Here is a 20431-nt window from a genome sequence, read left to right as displayed (position 1 = left end):
ATTCCTAACCTAGGAAGTGATAATTCACTGAAGGGAAGGGCATGCTCATATCCTAAGTGTAAGTTCATTAGTCCATCTTCTGTTGCTATAACAATATACCTGAGGTAAGCACTTTATAAAGAAGTTTATTTAGCTCACAGTTTGGGAGGCTGGAAGCCTAAATTTGGGAGGCCTCATCAGTTTGGCCACTGGTGGGGGCCTCATGGTAGATGGTACCATGATGGGAATGTGTACAAGAGGAGAGATAACAATGTGAGACAGGATATCAAAGAGGAATTCAGGGAACTCTTATAACAAGCCACACTAAAAAGAACTAATTCACTCTATGAGCCCAGCATTAATCCATCCCCAGAACAATGTCCCCATGACCTAATGTCCCCATCTTTGTCTAGGCCCCACCTCTAAAAGGTCCCACCACCTCAACACTGCCGCAGTAAGGACCAAGCTTTCAAAACATGAACACTTGGAGATAAGGATTTTCATCCTTGGTGATAAACCACATCCAAACTATAGCATCATCAAGCTGGGTGTGACAGTGCACGTTGATAATACTTGAGAAGCTGAGACAGGAGGATTGCAGGTTTAAGGCTAATCTCAGCAACTTAGTGAGATCCTGTTTCGAAATAAAAATAAAATAGAGCTGGGGATATAACTCAAGAGGTAGAATGCTCCTAAATTCAATCCTCAGTACAAAAAAAAAAGAAAGGAAGGAAGGAAGGAAGGATGGACAAGCAAGCTAACTAGCTGATATATGGGATAAGTCAATGATGTGTGTTCATAGGGGGTAGGGGTGGACTGGGGACTGAACTCGGACTTGGGCATTCTATTCTACCAGCCTTATTTCACTAAGTTGGTGAGGCTGGCTAAGAACCTATGATCCTCCTGTATTAGCCTCCCAGTACTGGGATTACAAGCATGTGCCACCATGCCCAACAGTCAACAACATTTTATTAATTGCTTTTATGGAATCTTTAAATGCCAGGCTTGTATTATGGAATCTTCAAATATGTCTAGATTCTGCTCTCCATAAAATGGGACTGTGACTTAATGATTAAAAAAAAAATATTGATCTATGGGGGAGGGTCTCTGGTTTGTTTGGAATTCTGCAAACTTATACTAAACTGATATTTTCAGGACCCAAACAGCATTGTTATATGAATCTGGTCTGAACACATCTGTATACAAACATCTACATTCAATTTACAGCTAAAAGGCCAAATAGTTTAACATTTTTAACTTTCCTCCTGACAGAAGGCAGAGCTATAGAATAAAGATGCAAACTGCCAGAACTACTAAAAAGACCTGATTCTGGATGAACCCATTTGGATTAAGTATCTAATGTAGGGCTATCTAGTAATACTCCATTTTTATATGAAACCCCTTAACTTTCAAGTATTCTGTTATCTCTGAGGCTAAATTTTTTTGATGCCCTAGGGGAAAAATAATAGAACCAGAAGTGATAGAAATCTCTTAGTCTTTAAAGACTCAAGGTGTTAGCCAGAGTGCAGTGGCCCACTCGTATAATCCTAGTACTTTGGAGGTTGAGACAGGAGGATTGAAGGTTCAAGGACAGCACCAACAATTTAGTGAGGCCTCCCACAATTTAGTGAGATGCAGTTTTAAAATAAAATAAATAAAACAGGGCTGGGGGTGTAGCTCAGAGGTATACTGCCCCTGGATTCAATTCCCAGTAACACACATACACACACACAAGATTCCATGGGTTAAGAAAATAACATGTATGAGATAAATTTCTTCATCGAGAATGGGGGAAAAAACTCAAACTTTTGCTGTTGTTTTAAAAACTAACCAGAGTCAATACAGGTGAAAAGTAAAAATGGAGTATTCTGCAACAGATCGCTGCTTGTCAGGGTACAGTGCATATATCTAATTCCACCATATATTAACCCATAACAACCTATCTATAACCCCAATTTTGTCTTTCTCTTACTTAATAACATATAAATACCTTAGTTCTCGGGTCAAAGGGTGTAGCTCAGCGGTAGAGCACATGTGTAGCAGGTATGAATCCCTGGTTCAAGACCCAATACTTCCACACTCCCAAATTTAGAAATTCCACACCTTCACACACCTCCATCTTTCTCTAGCAGACAGAAGGGAGTTTCCTTGACTTTCCAATTCTATCAGTTCAACTCTTCCCCACAGATGACTAGGTAAGTCTAAAGATCTCTAGAGCCATCTTACTAACACAACATCCAAAATAACTTTTCCCAAGACTGTTATAAACTAATGTCTCTCAGAACACAAGTCATCAGACAATATCTTCTTGGATTATATAGCTAATCCTTTCAATAATTTTCAAGAGTATATTATCAGCTCATAACTATTCAAGATTAGACTTATTCATTTAGACTTGTTCATTTTTTATTCATCTCAGATTTCAAGTTACTTCCAGCTTTAATAAACAAGTTGGCCAGGCGTGGTGGCACATTCTTATAATTCCAGCATTTGGGAGGTTGACACAGGAGGATACGGGTTCAAGGACAGCCTCAGCTACTTAGTGAGGACCTTTGCAACTCAGTGTGACCCTGTTTCAAAATAAAGAATAAAAAATAGGGCTGGGGGGTGTCGCTGCGAGGTAAAATGCCCCTGGGTTCCACCCCCAGTACCTAAAAAAAAATAAATAAATAAACAAGTTGTACACAAAATATGAACCTCAAATTCAGATATTTGGAATTCTGATTAAAGTTTGATAAACAAAGGGTAATCCTTTGGAATGCATTCATGCTGCACCTAAATTGCTAAGTGTAACTGCCCTGTTCCTTAAATTCTAGCAGTGTGGCTAGAATGTGTGGCTTTATGAAAATTTTGTAATTCTTCAATGATAACGTGAAACCTAGGTTGTATTTCTTAAACAACAGAACCCTATCAATTTCCAGTGAGGTTAGGTTGTAAGTGGTACAACTCCCCTGGGTTCAATCCAAAGAAAGAAAAAAGGGACGAAAAGTAAGTAAGCAAAGGTTTTGGCTGTTATTTTTACCTCAAAGGAATCTCCCAATTATTTCCAAATTAATGTGTATCTTGACATGCAAATATAACTCCCCCTAATCCTTTTAAGGAAATAAGTTAATTTTTGGCATCTTACTACCAATGTTTTCATTCTTCATCTAAAATGGTTCTCAATGAATCTATTCCCTGGGATTGATTTATTTTCAGTTAACCTATATGGGATCTACTACCATAGTTCCTTTTGAACACCAACTAGCTGTTTCCCTGTGTCTGAACTCTATTATCCCCAAGTCCCCATAGCTATAACTATTTCAAACTCACAATCTGCTCAAACAAAAGCGTGTGCTAGTTGAAGGTCTAGCAAGAAAACCGCAAGATAATGTAGGACCTGGATTAAGCCCATTGCAAGAGTAGCTCCTGGCTCAGGGAGATTAGAACCCGCTAGCAGTCGGGCAAGAGTTCGGACCTAGGTAATCCCAGCAAACCGGAGTCTTAAAAACTGGCCAGACACAGAAGAGGTGCACATACTCGAGGGGAGGGGAGAAGCCCCTAAAAGGCGTTGGGGAATGGGAGGCTGTGGCAGGCTAATCCCAGGAAGCAAGGTCCTCCCCCCCCACCCCCGCAACCTGGTCGAAGCCCAAAACAGGTACCTGTCTAGGTAAGAGGTCTGTCCTCCTGGTCCCCTGGAGCTCCCAAGATCTCCAACCACGGACGCGGAATAGGAGGTGTAAAAGCATTTGTCCCGCCACCCCCACCCCTATCCCTCGCCCTGTTGCTCACCGATGTTGCAGCCCCACGAGTCCCAGAGTGATCACATGTGGCACGTCCAGCTGCGTGGGCCACTCTCCAGATGCGATGCACCCGAACACGCCACATTCCTCTCGAATCCCCAACTCCTCCAGCTCCATGTCGCCGCCGAAAGCACGTGGAGGGACCTGGCGCCGCGGCCGAGGTCCGAGCACCAACCAGCTGCGGGCTCGGCCCGTAAGTCCCAGAGGCTGGCGCTAGAGGCTGCGGCTTCCTTCCCCCAGGCTCGACCCTCGCTACTGCGGCGGCGCGTGCGGTCCCGGAGTGGGCGTGCCCCGCCCGGCCCCCGCCGCCCGGCCCCGCCTCCCACAGCCCACCAATGAGCGGCGGAGAGGGGAGGGGCTCCGCGGCAGAGGGGTGGAGTCGCGGATTCCGTGGGGGTGGAGCCAGTCCTCCCCGGGAAAGGTCTGGGAAGCTGTTTTCTTCTACACGTGGAAATCTCCGTTATTTTCCTCCACTCAACCCTAGGGTGATGAGAGTAACGGGTTTAACGCCATTTCTCACTCAGTGGATGTAAACTTTACACGCCCCTGCGCACATGCTTTCCCCTGGCCATAGGGACTTGGTACGCTCCAACCTATGAACCGCTTTCCCTGGTGAGAAGGGGCCCCAGTCTGCGAGCGCTGCGCCGTGGGGAGGGGCCGCCAGTGCGCGCCACTTTTCGCTTCTCTCAGTACCTTGGCCGCGCGGGGCGGGCCGGGGGCGGGGTCGCGTTGCTGCGCCTGCGCGGCGGGAAGCCTCGGGGAAGCCCTCCCTCCCAGACTCGGGAGCGGAGACCCACCAGCAGAGACCCGGGGTAGAGTCGCTGTCGCAGAGCTCGAGGTGCGCGGCCCTTGCCGTGGGGGTGTCTGTGGACCAAGCTCCCGTCCCCGCCCAGCGAAACTCTCTGACCGCGCCTCTTTTCCAGATTTCAGCTTCTCTACCCGGCGCAGCCACTGCCCCCAGCCCGGCCACTGCCCCCAGCCCACTAAGAGTAATGGCGACAGCCGAGGGTGAGTAAGAGGCGACTGGGCCGTCCTGGGACTCCCTGCGCTCCACCGACTCCCCGCCTTCCCACCCTGAGCTCCTAGACTCCGCGTTGTGTACACGCACACGTTGTGTACACGCGGCCTAATTGCAGCCACCCAGGAGCTGTGCCCGGCCTCCCGCAGCGGCGGATCTAGGCCCTGGGCGGGTGCACACGTGGCCCAAGCGCCGCGGGACGTGCTTTGCACACCAACACCCGGGCCTCTTAGAACTCTTTGAGACACCCAGAACTGCCAATGGCGTGAGAGAAAAGGAGCAAAGCATAGGGTGCCTAGAACAAGAAATGGCCAGAGATTGGAGAGGTGCCTGGAAACTTTATGAGCAGTAAATATTGCAAAATAATCACAGGAAAATCTAGCATTGACTTTTCAAAGGCTTGTTTTCCTGTTAAAGGAGGCTATTTTCCAGAAGATTTAATTTGGTAACCTTCAGGAAAATCTGTCCAGGCTTTATGTGGTTTGATCTTATTATTTAAAAAATAGTCTTTGTGCCATGTGGCTTTGGAGACTTGAAAGGCCTCAAGGGGAAAGTTTCCTTGCGCCACTTAGGCTTGGTCAGAATTTACCCAGTTATGTAATCGTGTTGCCCCTGATTATAACCTCATGAAGATCTTTCTTGCTATTTATGCTAATAAAACATTACTTTGATCCACTTATAGGTTTTCAAATTTATTTTTTTTTGTGTGGCACTGGGAATTGAACCCAAGGACATTCTTTCTCCCAGTTACACCCCTAGCCCTATTTTATTTTAGGTTGATGAGAGTCACATTCATTGCTGAGGCTGTCCTAGAACCTGTAATCCTTCTGTCTCTGCCTCACTGTGGTGGGATACACACCTGCCATCACCATGCCCGGCTGGGTTTCCAAATTTTTGTCAACCAAATTGCTTATGTTGGCTGATAAGTACATTTTTTTCCATATAGGAAGAACCTGAATTTCGATCAGAAAAGTTGCAGATTCAAAAAAATGATACAGGTGGCACAGAGTAGCAACTTTATGAAATCAAGGCATTGGACCAGAATTTTTTCTGTGGTCATGTTACCTGTACCTCTAAACTTATCAAATCTCTAGAAATTTTCCTCTTTCATTTTCATCTTGTATTCTATTAACAAGTTGGTTTTAATAAAATATAACTTTTTTTGTACTGGAGATTTAACCGCAAACCCTTTTTTATTTTGAAATGGCCTTGAACCTATTATCTTTCTGTCTCAGTATACTGAGATTACAGGAGTGTACCACCACAATGAGCCCTTTCTGTTTGTTATTTTAAGATAGTCTTTCTAAGTTGCTGAGGCTGGCCTTGAAATTGGGTGCTACTGCCTGGGCCTCTTGAATAGCTAGAATTGCAAGTGTACAATTACTTGGCATGCCTGGCAATTTTAATTCTGTTTCAGTTCAGCTGTGAAAGAGACAGTGAGTGGAAAGAGCACAGGACTTGATATCAGAAGACCTAGGATTTTGTCTAGCTTTTTATAGCCTAATTGTATGACCATATCTATTTGATTCATAGTTTCTGATCTTTAATTATTTTACATAATTAGACTTTACAAAAATTACACAATGATACATGAAAAGATGTCTTGAGGCATATGAGATTCTATGCAGGTTATTTATTTAGTGGAACTGGGGATGGAACCCAGGGGCATTCTACCTTTGAGCTTCACCCTCAGCCCTATTTTTTATTCTCTTTATTTTGAAACTGAGTCTCAGTGTTTCATGCCCGGCACAATTTAATTTTTATTAAGATTATTATTTTAACCAGGCATGCTGGTGCATGCTTGTAATCCCAGTGCTTGGGAGGCTGAAACAGGAGGATCACAGGTTTGCGGCCAGCCTCAACTACTTAGTGAGGCCCTTCGCAGTTTAGTGAGACTCTGTTTCAAAATAATGAATAAAAAAATAGGGCTGGGGGCTGTAGCTTGGAGGTAGAATGTCCCTAGGTTTAATCCCCAGTACTGCAAAAAAGTAAAGTGAAATGAAAATTATTACTTAATTACTTGGTATCACTGATCCTTCATTCTCAATGTTTTAGTCTTCAATGTTTAGGGAATTTTTTCCTTAGATCTGATACAGTTCTATTTTATTTCCAAAGTATTGAACATTGGTAAGAAACTCTATGAAGGTAAAACAAAAGAAGTCTATGAATTGTTAGATAATCCAGGAAAAGTCCTCCTTCAGTCCAAGGACCAGATTACAGCAGGAAATGCAGCTAGAAAGAATCACCTGGAAGGAAAAGCTGCAATCTCCAATAAAATTACCAGCTGTATTTTTCAGCTGTTACAAGAAGCAGGTAAATTGCTCTTTACATAGCCTCTTTCTCCTCTTTTCTCTCCTCCTCTAGGCCTCCTTCCTTTTTCTTTCTTTTCATCTTGATTGTTATTTCAATCAACAACATATTACTTTTTTTTTTTTTTTTTGGTGGTACTGGGATTCCTGGAATCCCTTCTACCTCCGGGCTACACTCCCAGACCTATTTTTTTTTTGCATTTTCATTTTGGAGACAGGGTCTCCTAAGCCAGCACGCGCGGCTGGCTTCGAACCTGCGCGATCCTCCTGTCTCTGCCTCCCAAGCGCGGGGATTACACCACGCCCGGCAACAACATATTACTTACCAGGTGGTTTTTCAGTGATTGTAGGAAGCAGGTAAGTGGCTCCTCGTTACCTCCTTGCCTTTGTTCTTCATACACACATACCTTTTACATGGGAGATGATATTAGTTGAATTAGTCACCTGTTTGGGTGTGCCTCAGAACCTAAGAGAGTAAAATAGGGCTAGGAGGTATAACGGGCACAGTCCCCAGTATCTATCTATCTATCTATCTCTCTCTCTCTCTCTCTCTCTCTCTCTCTCTCTCTCACACACACACACACACACACACACACACACACACACACACACTTATTTTGGTTCACAGTTTCCATTGTCTTGGGCCTGAGATCAGGCAGAAAATATGGTGATGAGAAGTGTAATGGAGGTGGTTGTTCACCTCATGGTGGCCAGAAAGCAGGGAGGGAGGGAAGGAGAGACAGAAATAGAAAGAAAGGGGTCAAGGAAATATATATCCTTCAAGGACATACCCCCAGTGAGACACCCCTCCAACAGACCCACCTCCCAAAATTTCTATCACCTCCTAACAGCACCAAAGGCTGGTGACTAGCTTTTACCACATGGTTTTGGGGTGTGTGTGTGTGTGTGTGTGTGTGTGTGTGTGTGTGTGACACTGGGGATTATTTTTCTTAATTTATTGTGCTGGGGATTGAACCCAGGATCACATACATGCCAGGCAACTGCTCTGCCACTGAGCCATATCTCTGGCTTTTCCCCTGATTTATTTAGTATATTATTTTCATTGTATAATTGTAACATGAATGTATCATAAATTTCATTCCTCAGTATGGCTGGATAATCCAGTGTATGTATGTTCTACATTTTGTTTATTCATTAAGCTGTTGAAAGGTGTTTATGTTCCTCTCTTTTATGATGAATACTGCTGCTGTGAACATTGCTGTACAAGAGTCTATTTGAGTCTCTGTTTTCAACTTTTTGGGGGTATAAACTCCAAGTGGAATCGCTGGCTTATGCTATATTTAAACGGTTAATAGAGAGGTTATTAATTTCCAAAGCCACCACATAAATGGTTTCCATCCCAAGCATCACAAAGTCAGTTCTTTAGCTTAGTTTTTTCAGTAAATCTATGACTAAGAGAAGGGAGTGGAAGGATAAATATTTTCATTGCTCTTGACCCCAGTGGCTCCTGTGTTCTTCCTGCTACTTGATGGATGCTTTTTCAAGGATTACTTGCTTTCAATGTTATTTAGGGGGGGGGGGCAATCAGAATTTAGAATTGCTGTTTGTGTATATGTGGTGCTGGGGATTGAACCCAGGGGCACTCTGCCTCTGAGCTATACCCCCAGCCCAATTTTTTATTTTTATTTTCAAACAGGGTCTCACTAAGTTTCGATGGGCCTCATTAAGTAGCTGAGGCTGGCTGCGAACCTGGACCCTCCTGTCTCAGCCTCCGAAGTACTGGGATTACAGGAATGCGCCACCAAACCCAGCTTAGGATTGCTTTTGATTGTGACAAGTAAGTAGATACTACTACAAAGCCCATATAATATTTAATTAAAGAATATGAAAAGCCGGATGTGGTGGTGCACACCTTTAATCACAATACTTGGGAGGCTGAGACTTGAGGATCCTAGGTTCATGGCCAGCCTCAGATATTTAGGCCCTCTGCGATTTAGATTTAGTGAGACCTCGTGTCTAAGTAAAGAATAAAAAACAAAAATAGGGTGGAGGGTATAGCTCTGAGGTAGAATGCCCTCTGGGTTCCATCCTCAGTAGTGCAAAATAAAAGTAGAATAGGGATGTGGGTGTGGCTGGTGGGCACTCCCCTGGGGTTCAATTCCCAAGCCAGGTGTGGTGGCGTATGCTTGTAATCCCAGCATTCTGGAATCCAGATCTTTTGGCCCATTGTATACTTTTTTATAAACTAGTAAGATGAAACATTAATATTTTAATAAGTCATTGTTTTCTTTGTCATTTTTAAAAATTACATTAAATTTTTGTAGAGACTCTTTGCTTTTTTCTTATAAAAACTATTTTTATTATGCCTTAAGACCTACCTTCTCAAATAAAATTTCAGAGCTTTTTTGTAAATTTTAAAATCAATATGTAGGTATCAAAACTGCTTTTACCAGAAAATGTGGAGAGACAGCTTTCATTGCACCCCAGTGTGAAATGATCCCAATTGAGTGGGTCTGCAGAAGAATAGCAACTGGCTCTTTTCTCAAAAGAAATCCTGGCGTGAAGGAAGGATATAAGTTTTACCCGCCTAAGGTGGAGATGTTTTTCAAGGTAATTATTTTGTGCTTCTGTATCTCACTATAATGTAGCAGCAAACTTACCATTATAAACTCAAAACATGTAGACACTATTGAAGTTCTGATATTGCAGATGCCATCGTTATTTCAGCAAAATACCTTCTGTTAATGATGTCAGATTTTTTAAAGAAAATATCTGAAAATATACTTACTTTTAGACCAAGTTGACTAACAAAATGAACAAATTTAAAGAATTTGGAGCCGGGTGTGGTGGCGCATGCTTGTAATCCCATTATTCGGGAGGCTGAGACCAGAGGATTGCAGTTCATGGGCAGCCTCAGCTTCTTAGTGAGGCTCTTTGCAACTCAGTGAGACCCTGTTTCAAAATATAGAATAAAAAATAGGGCTGGTGGTGTAGCTCAGAAGTTGAATGCCCCTGGGTTCCATCCCCAGTAACGCAAAATAAATAAATAAATAAATTGAAAGTTGGGTGTGGTGGCGCATGCTTATAATACCAGTACTTGGGAAGCTGAGACAGGAGGCTCACAGGTTTGCAGCCAGTCTCAGCTACTTAGTGAGGCCCTCCACAACTTAATGAGAACCTGTTTCAAAATAAAGAATACAAATAGGGCTGGGGTGTAGTTTGGAGGTAGAATGCTCCAAGGTTCAATCCCTAGTACCTCTAAAAAAAAAATTGTTTATAGAGAGAGGAGAAATCTCTTTGAAATATTTTATGATGTAGAATAAGTTACTTTCCTAAATACTTTTGAAGTAACTATTGAAGTTTTTTACCCCATTGTGATATATGAATACAATTCACCAATAAAAAATTTTTAAAAAAACTGGATGATGTGTGCATTTATCTACACAAGTTTTTTACCCCATTATGATGTATGAATACAGTTCACCAATTAAAAAAAATTTTTTTAAGGAAAAAAAAAAGCCGGATGTGGTGGCGCGTGCTTGTAATCCCTGCACTTGGGAGGCAGAGACAGGAAGATTCTGCAGGTTCGAAGCCAGCCTCGCTGGCTTAAGAGACCCTGTTTATTATAGAGAAACTGGGTATTTCTGAGGAATTCATGTTCAACACAAAAAACGGGCTTTAGATTTTCTGCAAAGATCAAAGGTTTTAGATTTGAATTTAATCTTCTACACTTTATTCTTAGGATGATGCCAATAATGATCCACAGTGGTCTGAGGAACAGCTTATTGCTGCGAATTTTTGCTTTGCTGGACTTGTTATAGGCCAAACTGAAGTGGATATCATGAGTCATGCTACACAAGCTATTTTTGAAATATTGGAGAAATCCTGGTTACCCCTGAATTGTACACTGGTTGATATGAAGGTATAGATAAACCAGATTTGAAAGTAAAGCCTGTAAATGAAAGATTTCTCTGGTAAAGTGTTTTTTAAAAACTATTCTTTGGCTGTGTGTGTTTCTAGATTGAATTTGGTGTTGATGTAACTACCAAAGAAATTGTTCTTGCTGATGTTATTGATAATGATTCCTGGAGACTCTGGCCGGCTGGAGATAGAAGTCAGCAGAAAGACAAACAGGTAAGTAATCCTTTGAGGTTGTTAACCTTTGCGAGATCAGGCTGGGAAAGTGAAGGAAGGAAAGATAGGAAAAGAAATGGTGGTCATTATTCCTTATACTATGAACCTGATTTGTTGATTGAATCACTTTTAAAAGATAAGTATCTCTTATCCTTACATAGGAATAACACTTTAAATTTACAAAACAGATTTCTCATTTATTGTCTTTAAAAACAAAACTCTAACAATAACAGAACAAGTATTAGCCTTATTTGGCTAGTTGAAAACTAAAACTCTTAATAAGATGAGTGTCATCACTCATATGAGATTAATTGGCAAGTCTGGGACTCCACACCAAGTCTTCTGGGTTTTATTCTAGCTCTTTCTCTGCTCTTAACAAAATTAGGCCCAGAACTTCTTTATATTTAATCCATAAGAATTCTCAAGGCAGTTAATTTTAGTTGCAAGTGTAGAAAGCACTTTGCTACTGAACTTTCTCTAGTTTAATTCAGGAAATGGATTTGGAGACTGAGGTGCATTTTCAAATACATCCCTTGCTTTAAAAACTCATCATAATCCCTACTCAAAATTTAGAACAAGCAGCTGGGTGTGGTGGCGCATGCTTGTAATCCCAGCATTCGGGAGGCTGAGACCGGAGGATTGTGGTTTGCGGGACAGCCTCAGCTACTTAGTGAGGCCCTCTGCAACTTCGTGACACCCCGTTTCTAAACATTCTTATTTTCCAGTCTTATCGTGACCTCAAAGAAGTAACTCCTGAAGGGCTCCAGATGGTAAAGAAAAACTTTGAATGGGTTGCAGAGAGAGTAGAGGTAATCCTTCTATAGTAAACTTAAACTGTTATGTGTTTGTTTTTTAAGGAAATGTTTCAAAGTAAAATATATGAGGGTATAGAGCACTTTTAGTAAAGGTCTCAGACGGACTAGCGTTATTGGTACACTGGAACTCTCTGCTGTTTAGCTGGCCAGTGTAGTCTTCCCAAATCCTAGTGGTGAAACCTGGGATCCTGCCTACTCCTTATTCCTATAGGAGAAACTATACATTTTGTACCTACCTGTCCACTGCTACTCAGCTCCTATAGCAAGCGATGGGTGGAACTCCATGTAATTTGTATTGTTCTAATTCTCAAAAGGATGTATTGTTCTTATTTGTTGTTTTTGTGGTGCTGGAGATCAATCGTGGGGCATCATGCACGTGAGCAAGTGGTTGACCACTGAGATATATACCCAGCTCCAATGTTACTTCATCTCACTTGCATTTTTATGATACTATGATTACTGTAATTCCATGGGATTTGAATGAAATTTTTAGTTATGGGACATAGTAACCTTTTAGAACATCCCACAGGAGTACATTTTTTTTCTCTTATTTTTGCACCCATCCAATTCCAGCACATTCTTTTCTTTTTCTTTTCTTTTTAAAATTTTTTTTTTATTGGTGCATTATATTCATACAACATAATGGGGTAAAAAGCTTGTGTGGACATACATGTACACATCGCCCATTTTAGCCCCTACCCAATTGCCACCCCATTCCCTCCCCATCCCTCCTACCCTTGCCTGGCTTAGTGGTTGACTTTGATATGTTTAAGTACATTGTGTGCTTTAGAGAATTTCCTTCTTCCCCCCTCCCATCCCCTCATTTAGGTTCCCCCCTCCCATCCCCTCATTTGTTTGCTCCTCTGTAGTATTTCCTTTTCAAGTTCCAAGCAACCAACTTACAAAGATTTATAACATAATCTCTAATTTGGCTGATCATGCCTTCAAATAAATGTTAAATAGGATGTACTAAAATCCTTAGGATGAATTTTTTTTATAATTTTGGGAATAGTGATGAAAAGTATTTGCCCTTTTATAAAAAAAAACACAATTTATCTGATTAAAAATCTAACCTTGGCCGGGCGCACGCTTGTAATCCCCGCGCTTGGGAGGCGGAGACAGGAGGATCGCGCAGGTTCCAAGTCAGCCGCGCTGGCTAAGAGACCCTGTTTCCAAAAATAAAAAAGTATAAAATAGGTCTGGGAGTGTAGCCCGGAGGTAGAAGGGCTTCCAGGAACCCCAGTACCACCAAAAAAAAAAAAATCTAACCTTGAACTGGGTGTGGTGGCGCCCGCTTGTAATCCCAGCATTTGGGAGGCTGAGACCAGAGGATTGCGATTCGCGGACAGCCTCAGCTGCTTAGTGAGGCCTTAGTGAGACCCAGTTTCAAAATAAAGAATAAAAAATAGGGCAGGGGTGGGGGTGTAGCTTGGCATGCTTGTAATTCCAGTACTTAAGAGGCTGAGACAGGAGGACAGTGGTTCGCAGACAGCCTCAGCTACTTAGGCCCTTTGCAACTCAGTGAAACCGTGTTCCAAAATAAAAAATAGAGCTGGGGGTGTAGCTTGGATGTAGAATGCCCTAGGTTCCATCCCTAGTACTGCAAAAAAATATATATATATATATAGATAGATAGATAGATAGATAGATATACCTTGAATCTTAATTATGACCACTTTCCTTCATATAGAAAGGTTTTTTTTTAAATATATTTATTTGTTTATTTTTGTGGTACTGGGTTTTTGTTTTTGTTTTGTTTTGTTTTTGTGTGTGTGGTACTGGGGGTGGAACCTAGGGCCTTTCTACCTCCTGTCTATACTCCAGACCTATTTTATATTTTATTTGGAAACAGGGTCTCACTAAGTTGCTGAGAGCCTCACTAAGTAGCTGAGGCTGGCTTCAAACCTGTGTGATTCTGTCTCAGCCTCCCAAGCAGGGGGATTACAAGCGTGCGCCACCATCTCCAGTGTGGAAAGGTTATTTTTAGAATTCTTTCTCAATTTGTTCTCACTGTATTAAATTTAATATAAGAAGCCCGGTGTTGTGGCCCTCCCCTGTAATCCGAATACTTGAGAGGCTGAGACAGGAGGATCAAAGTTTTGAGGCCAGTCTCAGTCACTTTGTGAGATCCTGTTTCCAAATAAAAAATAAAATTTGGTCTTGGTGTATAGTTCAGAGGTACAAAGTCCCTTGGTTCTATCCCCTGCATTACTTACACACACACACACACACACACACACACACACACACACACACAAATTTTATCTAAGAAAAAACTAAGATATAATTTTACTACATAGTATTTATATGGTTCTCATTCTTGAGCTTATCTTTTTGTTCCTTTCTGTATCTGTTTGTTTGTTTCCAGTTGCTTTTGAAATCTGAAAGCCAGTGCAGGGTTGTAGTGTTGATGGGCTCAACTTCTGATCTCAGTCACTGTGAAAAAATCAAGAAGGCTTGTGGAAATTTTGGAATTCCATGTGAACTTAGGGTAACCTCTGCCCATAAAGGACCAGATGAAACTCTGAGGATTAAAGCTGAGTATGAAGGTAAATTTCAAATAACTAGAGCATTTCAGGTAGTTCTGATTTTGTCCCCCTCAAAAAAAAAAATGTATGTTTTAGCCTAATAATGCTGCTAATAGGTTTCCATATTTTTAAGGGAAAATCATGTAATGTGCTGCATTTTCAAGATACCTCCAAAGAGCCGGATGTGGTGGCGCACACTTGTAATCCCCGTGCTTGGGAGGCGGAGACAGGAGGAGTGCGCTGGTTTGGAGCCAGTCTCGCTGGCTTAAGAGACCCTGTTTCCAAATAAATAAATAAATATACATACATACATACATACATACATACATACATACATACATACATACATACATACTAGGTCTGGGAGTGTAGCCCGGAGGTAGAAGGGCAACCAGGAACCCCAGTACCACCAAAAAAAAAAAAAAAAAGATACCTTCAAAGAGCATAAGATACTGGGAGCTTGTCAAAGAAAGAAGCAGTGGAAAATGCAAGCATGGAGAGGAAAATAGGTTAGAACTGTGAGAGCCTCTGCTATGTTACCTCCTGCACACCCGTGAGTAATATGCTCCAATGGGAAAGACGGGTCACGACAGTTATAGGAGGGTGAGGTTGGAGCAGCAGATCCTTTCTAGTGTATTTATTTTCCTAGGAGGCATCAGACATGGAAAAAGCAATTTGAGAATATAGAGCTTAAAAGAAATGAGAAGATAGCACTGATCTAAGACTGGCTCCTTGGATTTACTACCAAATACTTATCAACTGGAAAAATGTTGGTGGACTATTCTCCTCCCTCATAGTCATTGCTACATGAATTTTATTAATTTGGGAGGATGAGGTACAGTCTCAAACTTCTTTAACAAGCTAAAGGTTAGAAGTTGTTCTCTAGAAAAATTCAAATGTGTGAAATTATAGATTATGGGTTACCAAGCTCTGCTTCAGAGAACAAAGGATAATTTATAAATTTATCATATCAGACCAGGCATGGTGGCCCATGAGTATACTTCTAGTACTTGGAAGACTGAGACAATAGAATCACAGGTTCAAGGTCAGCCTCAGCAACTCAGACCCTGTTTCAAAATAAAAAGGGTTAGGGATATAGCTCATAGGTAAAATACCCAGGGATATTGTACCTCTGAGCTACACCCCCAGGCCTATTTAGTCTTTTGATTTTTGAAACAGAATCTCACTGAGTTGCGAAGGGCCTCGCTAAGTAGCTGAGGCTGTCTGTGAACCATGATCCTCCTGTCTCAGCCTCCCAAATGCTGGGATTACAAGTGTATGCCACCATGCTTGGCTTCATCAAATTTTTAGATAATATATATGCTTTTGTTTTGGGTGGTGAGCATCAGCCAAATTTGAATTTATGAATAATATTTGAATATGTGAATAATAATACTATAATAATAATGTCTACTTAATGCTTTCTCCAGGGAAGATTATCCAAACTATTTAAGGAACTCAAAGATTGAAGATGGCTTTTATCTTTTCTTTTACAAACATATCTTTAAACCATTTTTGAACATCCACCTAATAATCTACCTAATCAATCAGGTTTAAGCACTCTTCCACTGAGCTAAACACAACACCATTATTAAACTTGCCTTTAACTCTTTTTTCAAAGTTCCCCTAAAATCTCTAGCCACTATTAAATAAATATTCCTGCACCCTGTCATCCGAAGGACCACTCAGCAGAAAAGACATCTGTTCAGTTGCTATCAGTCTTCATTTTGATGAGCCTAAGCAGCAGTGGTAGAAGGGGCCTGTGAGCCATCTTTCCCTAATCCCCTAACATTCCCACTGTACTATAGATCTCAAAGATGGCCAGACTTACCCTAGCTACTTTACTATTTGACATACAGTAAGTGACAGAGTGAGCCTTATGTTTGAATATATGGATAATAATGTAATAATGATGCCTATTTAATGCTTTCTCCAGAGATGAGTATCCAAACTATTCAAGGAACCCAAAGATTGAAGACGGCTCTTTTCTTTCTCAAACACATCTTTAACCCGATTTTGAACATCTCCCTGATAATCATCTTTCAACTCTCCTAGGGGACGGCATTCCTACTGTATTTGTGGCCGTGGCGGGCAGGAGCAATGGCTTGGGCCCGGTGATGTCTGGTAACACTGCACATCCCGTCATCAGTTGTCCTCCCCTCACACCAGACTGGGGAGCCCAGGATGTGTGGTCATCGCTTCGCTTACCCAGTGGTAAGATACACTCAAATTTTTTAAACTGCTTTGGTTCAATTCTAGTACTACACACACACACACACACACACACACACACACACACACGAATTCAAAAATGCTCAACAGTACAGAGAATATCATAGTGAAACCTCATTTACTCATTACCTAGTCCAAGCATTTTTTTTTTTTTTTTTTTTTTTGTATCTGTAGACATTCCTTTAGGGTTAAATTATCTTTTTCTTTCTTTTTTTTTTTTTTTTCAATACTATGGATGGAACCCAAGGCCATTCTACCTCTTAGGTGCACCCCCAGCCCTGGTTTTTATTCTTTATTTTGAAACAGGGTCTCACTGAGTTGCAACAGGTCTCACTAAATAGCTGAGGCTGTCCATGAACCGTTGATCCTCCTGTCTGCCTCCCAAATGCTGGTATTATAAGCGTGCACCACCACGCCCAGCGGGGTTAGATTATCTTCAGGCAAATTTTAGACATTGTAGTAGTTTATACTTAAAAATAAGTTTTTCAAAGTGCTAAGGACTCTAGTTTGTTTTATCAGCTCATTATCAAGATACCATATTTACCACCTAAGAAAATCAGTTTCCTTTTATTTTGTAGCACTGGGGATGGAACCCAGGCAGGGCATTCTACCTCCAAGCTACACCCCCAGCTCAATTTTTTATTTTTTTATTTTGGGACAGGGTTTCACCAAGTTGCAAAGGGCCTCACGAAGTAGCTGAGGCTGTCTGCGAACCGTTATCTTCCTGTCTCAGCCTACCAAATGCTGGGATTACAAGTGTGTGCCACCACACCAGCTCTTTTTAATTGTTTTTGGGGGTTTTGTTTTGTTTTTGTTTTTGCAGTACTGGGGATTGATCTCAGGGGGCATTCTACCTCCAAGCTACACACCCAGACCTATTTTTCATTCTTTTTTTTTTCTTCTTCTTTTTATGAAACAGGGTCTTACTATATTGCGGAGGGCCTCACTAAGTTGCTGGTTGTGAACCTGCGATCCTCCTGTCTCAACCTTCTAAGTATAGGGATTACAGGCGTGCACCACCATGCCCGGCTCTTAATTTTTTTAATCTATAAAAATTCATTGTCCTGTTCTTTAATTTTATTATTATTTTTCTACAGTTTTTTAGCATTTAGTGCCCCCAGTGCTTTTTCACCATTCTCACCATTTGATTTGAGGTCCTCTATGAACTTGTGTTTTTTTTCTGGAAACTTTAAGGGTCTTTATCTGACCTTATTGTTTTTTAATTTCACACAGAAAAATTTTGTGGGGGGTGGTACCAGGGATGGAACTCGGGTGCGTTCTATCTCCAAGCTGTATCCCTAGCCTTACTCTTTATTTTGAAATGAAGTCTCACTAAGTTGCAGAGGGCCTCACTTAGTAGTTGAGGATCTCCATGAACCCACTGTCCTCCTTTCTGAGTCTCCCAAGTACTATGATTACAAATGTTTGCCACCAGCTCACACAGAAATTCGATGTGACTTAATGAGTCTCTCTTTATGGTGAACTTATTGGGCTCTTTTCATGTAGTACTTTGATTCCATAGTCATGGAGAATATTCTTGAATCATTTGATTTCTTATCCATCCATTTTGCATCATTTTTTGACTTATTATTCAAATTTGGATCTCCTTGGTTTTTACTGTCCTTTTTCCTGGTGCTCTACGTTCTTGGATACTCCCTCAGTAACCTTTCTATTCAATCTTTCATTTTAGACCGTGATTTTACATTTCCAACAACTCTTTGTTCTCTGGGTTTTTTATTTTTATTTTTTTCATCCCTACACTAAACATCTTTTTGTTGTTTAATCTTTGCAATAACATATTTTTACTGTCATGGTAGTCTTTTTCATGCTTTTTGGTCAATTTCTGTTTTTGGTCAGTTGGAAACTGGTTCCACTGTGGCACGATTGGATAGAGTTACTCTCTGAATAATCTCTCACATCAGTGTGTAGCCTTTCTCAGAATTACCCAGAGAACTTTTTTTGTCTCAGTCTCCTGCCTGGATGAATAAACCTGGCTGCCATCATTCAGGAAGTTAGGTGGGAAAAGCTAAGGATCTCAAGATATGTGGGTAAACTTAATCCTGCTTTCACTGTATCATTCATTCCCTCAGCAGTCCCTTGTGCTGGGAAAGAGGTGTGAGAACCTAACTCCTTCTTAGACTTTTCTTAGTCTTCTTTTCATCCCCATTGCCTCTCTGCCCTAAGGTATCGGTTGACCCAATTCCTCAACCTTTGGACAGGGCCCTGTGGTGTTAGTCAGGTTGCTATAAGTAAAGCTCTTTACCAGATTTATGCCAGAAAAACTGCATAGGCATTATCCATTCAACTAAGAAAAGGGGGATGCAGTGAGCAAAACTTTGGCAGGTTCTATCTACTACTATTCAAGGAGATAGAATCTGGAAGATTTATACATTTTGCTCACCAGAATTGAGGATAATCTTTTGAGAAATGGTTTTACAGAGGCCCGTGTAAAATCCTGAAGACTGCTGCTTATTTTTATTCTCTGATGTTGTGCTCACTAGATAAATTGGATTTTTAAGTTTGTTTTGTTTTGACATGTGCTAGGGATCAAGCCCAGGGTTTCATGTTCATGCATGGTGGGCAAGTTCTCTTCTAGTGAATTACAGCCCTAGCCCCTGTACTTGCATTATTAACCCACAGCTCATTTTTTTGTGTTTTCCTTTCTGAACCATAGGTCTCGGCTGTTCGACCATACTTTCTCCAGAAGGATCAGCTCAGTTTGCTGCTCAGATATTTGGATTAAACAACCATTTGATATGGGCCAAACTGCGAGCAAACATATTGAATACATGGATTTCCTTAAAGCAGGCTGACAAGAAAATCCGAGAATGTAATTTATAAGAAAGAATGTCCTTTGGGGGAGGAAAGAAGGACCACAAATTTCTAGTTTAGCTGCAGAAAAAAAATCAAGAGGAAAAGATGATTTTAAATCAGAAAATCATTTAGTATCTAATAAAAGCTTCTCCAGATTCATGGACTAGTAAAATATTTGTTCTTATTAATATTCCCTTATAGGTACTGAAATTTGTATAGGAACAGTTTTTTATTTCTTTTAGCCATTATATGGTTGTTGTTAGGTAACATAATCAATGAACTATATTAGTATGTGCTAATAATGTCCTTCTGTAAAACTCTGATGTTATTACTACTTGATCTTCTATATCTCAACTTTTTTTTTTTTTTTTTTTTTTTTTTTTTGGTACTCAGGATTGAACCCAGGGTCATCCTTTCTCCAAGCTACACCCCCACCCAATTTTTTATTCTTTATTTTGAAACAATCTAAGTTGTGGAGGGCTTCACTAAGTATTAGCTGAGGCTGGTCACGAACCTGTGATCCTTCTGTCTTAGCCTCCCAAGTGCTAGGCTTACAAGTGTGTATCACCATGCCTGACTAACTTGTAAGTTAAGATGGTAAAAACAATACTGTCCTTGTTCACGTTATGGTCTTTACAGATCCTGTAAGGTCTTGCTTTTAAATTTGTAGTCACTATCTCAGAAGATGATGTATTTCTACACATATCTAGCCATTAGTATATTTGTTGGTATTTATTGGTTTTGCTTTTTGTGGTGCTGAGGATAGAACCCAGGACCTACCAGATTCTGAGCCAAGTGCTCTACAATCGAGCTGCACCTCCAGCTCCTATTTATTTTGAATTTCTTTAATTTTTAAGAA

General features: G+C 41.1%; 2 protein-coding genes across 2 annotated transcripts in view; one reads left to right on the top strand and one right to left on the bottom strand.

Moving 5' to 3' along the window:
- The window catches only part of PPAT (phosphoribosyl pyrophosphate amidotransferase), a gene marked incomplete at both ends in the record, with an annotated part of 52044 nt that extends 48166 nt beyond the window's left edge, over positions 1–3878 (bottom strand). The window contains one exon of the mRNA XM_080697861.1: positions 3751–3878. Coding sequence (XP_080553987.1) covers positions 3751–3878 — 128 coding nt within the window. The remainder of the gene's footprint in view (positions 1–3750) is intronic.
- Positions 1–19599, top strand: part of PAICS (phosphoribosylaminoimidazole carboxylase and phosphoribosylaminoimidazolesuccinocarboxamide synthase) — a gene marked incomplete at both ends in the record, with an annotated part of 43260 nt that extends 23661 nt beyond the window's left edge. Inside the window, 9 exon segments of the mRNA XM_080697860.1 lie at positions 4685–4769; positions 6895–7092; positions 9481–9659; positions 10792–10971; positions 11070–11183; positions 11909–11992; positions 14367–14547; positions 16582–16740; positions 19433–19599. Of these exon segments, the coding sequence (XP_080553986.1) occupies positions 4685–4769; positions 6895–7092; positions 9481–9659; positions 10792–10971; positions 11070–11183; positions 11909–11992; positions 14367–14547; positions 16582–16740; positions 19433–19599 (1347 nt within the window).
- Positions 19600–20431: the final 832 nt, after the last annotated feature.

This window comes from Muscardinus avellanarius, assembly GCF_963383645.1.
Source record: "Muscardinus avellanarius genome assembly, chromosome: 6".
Classification (NCBI taxonomy): domain Eukaryota; kingdom Metazoa; phylum Chordata; class Mammalia; order Rodentia; family Gliridae; genus Muscardinus; species Muscardinus avellanarius.
The sequence above is the reverse complement of the archived record's forward strand: the minus strand, read 5'-3'. Positions and strand labels throughout refer to the sequence as shown.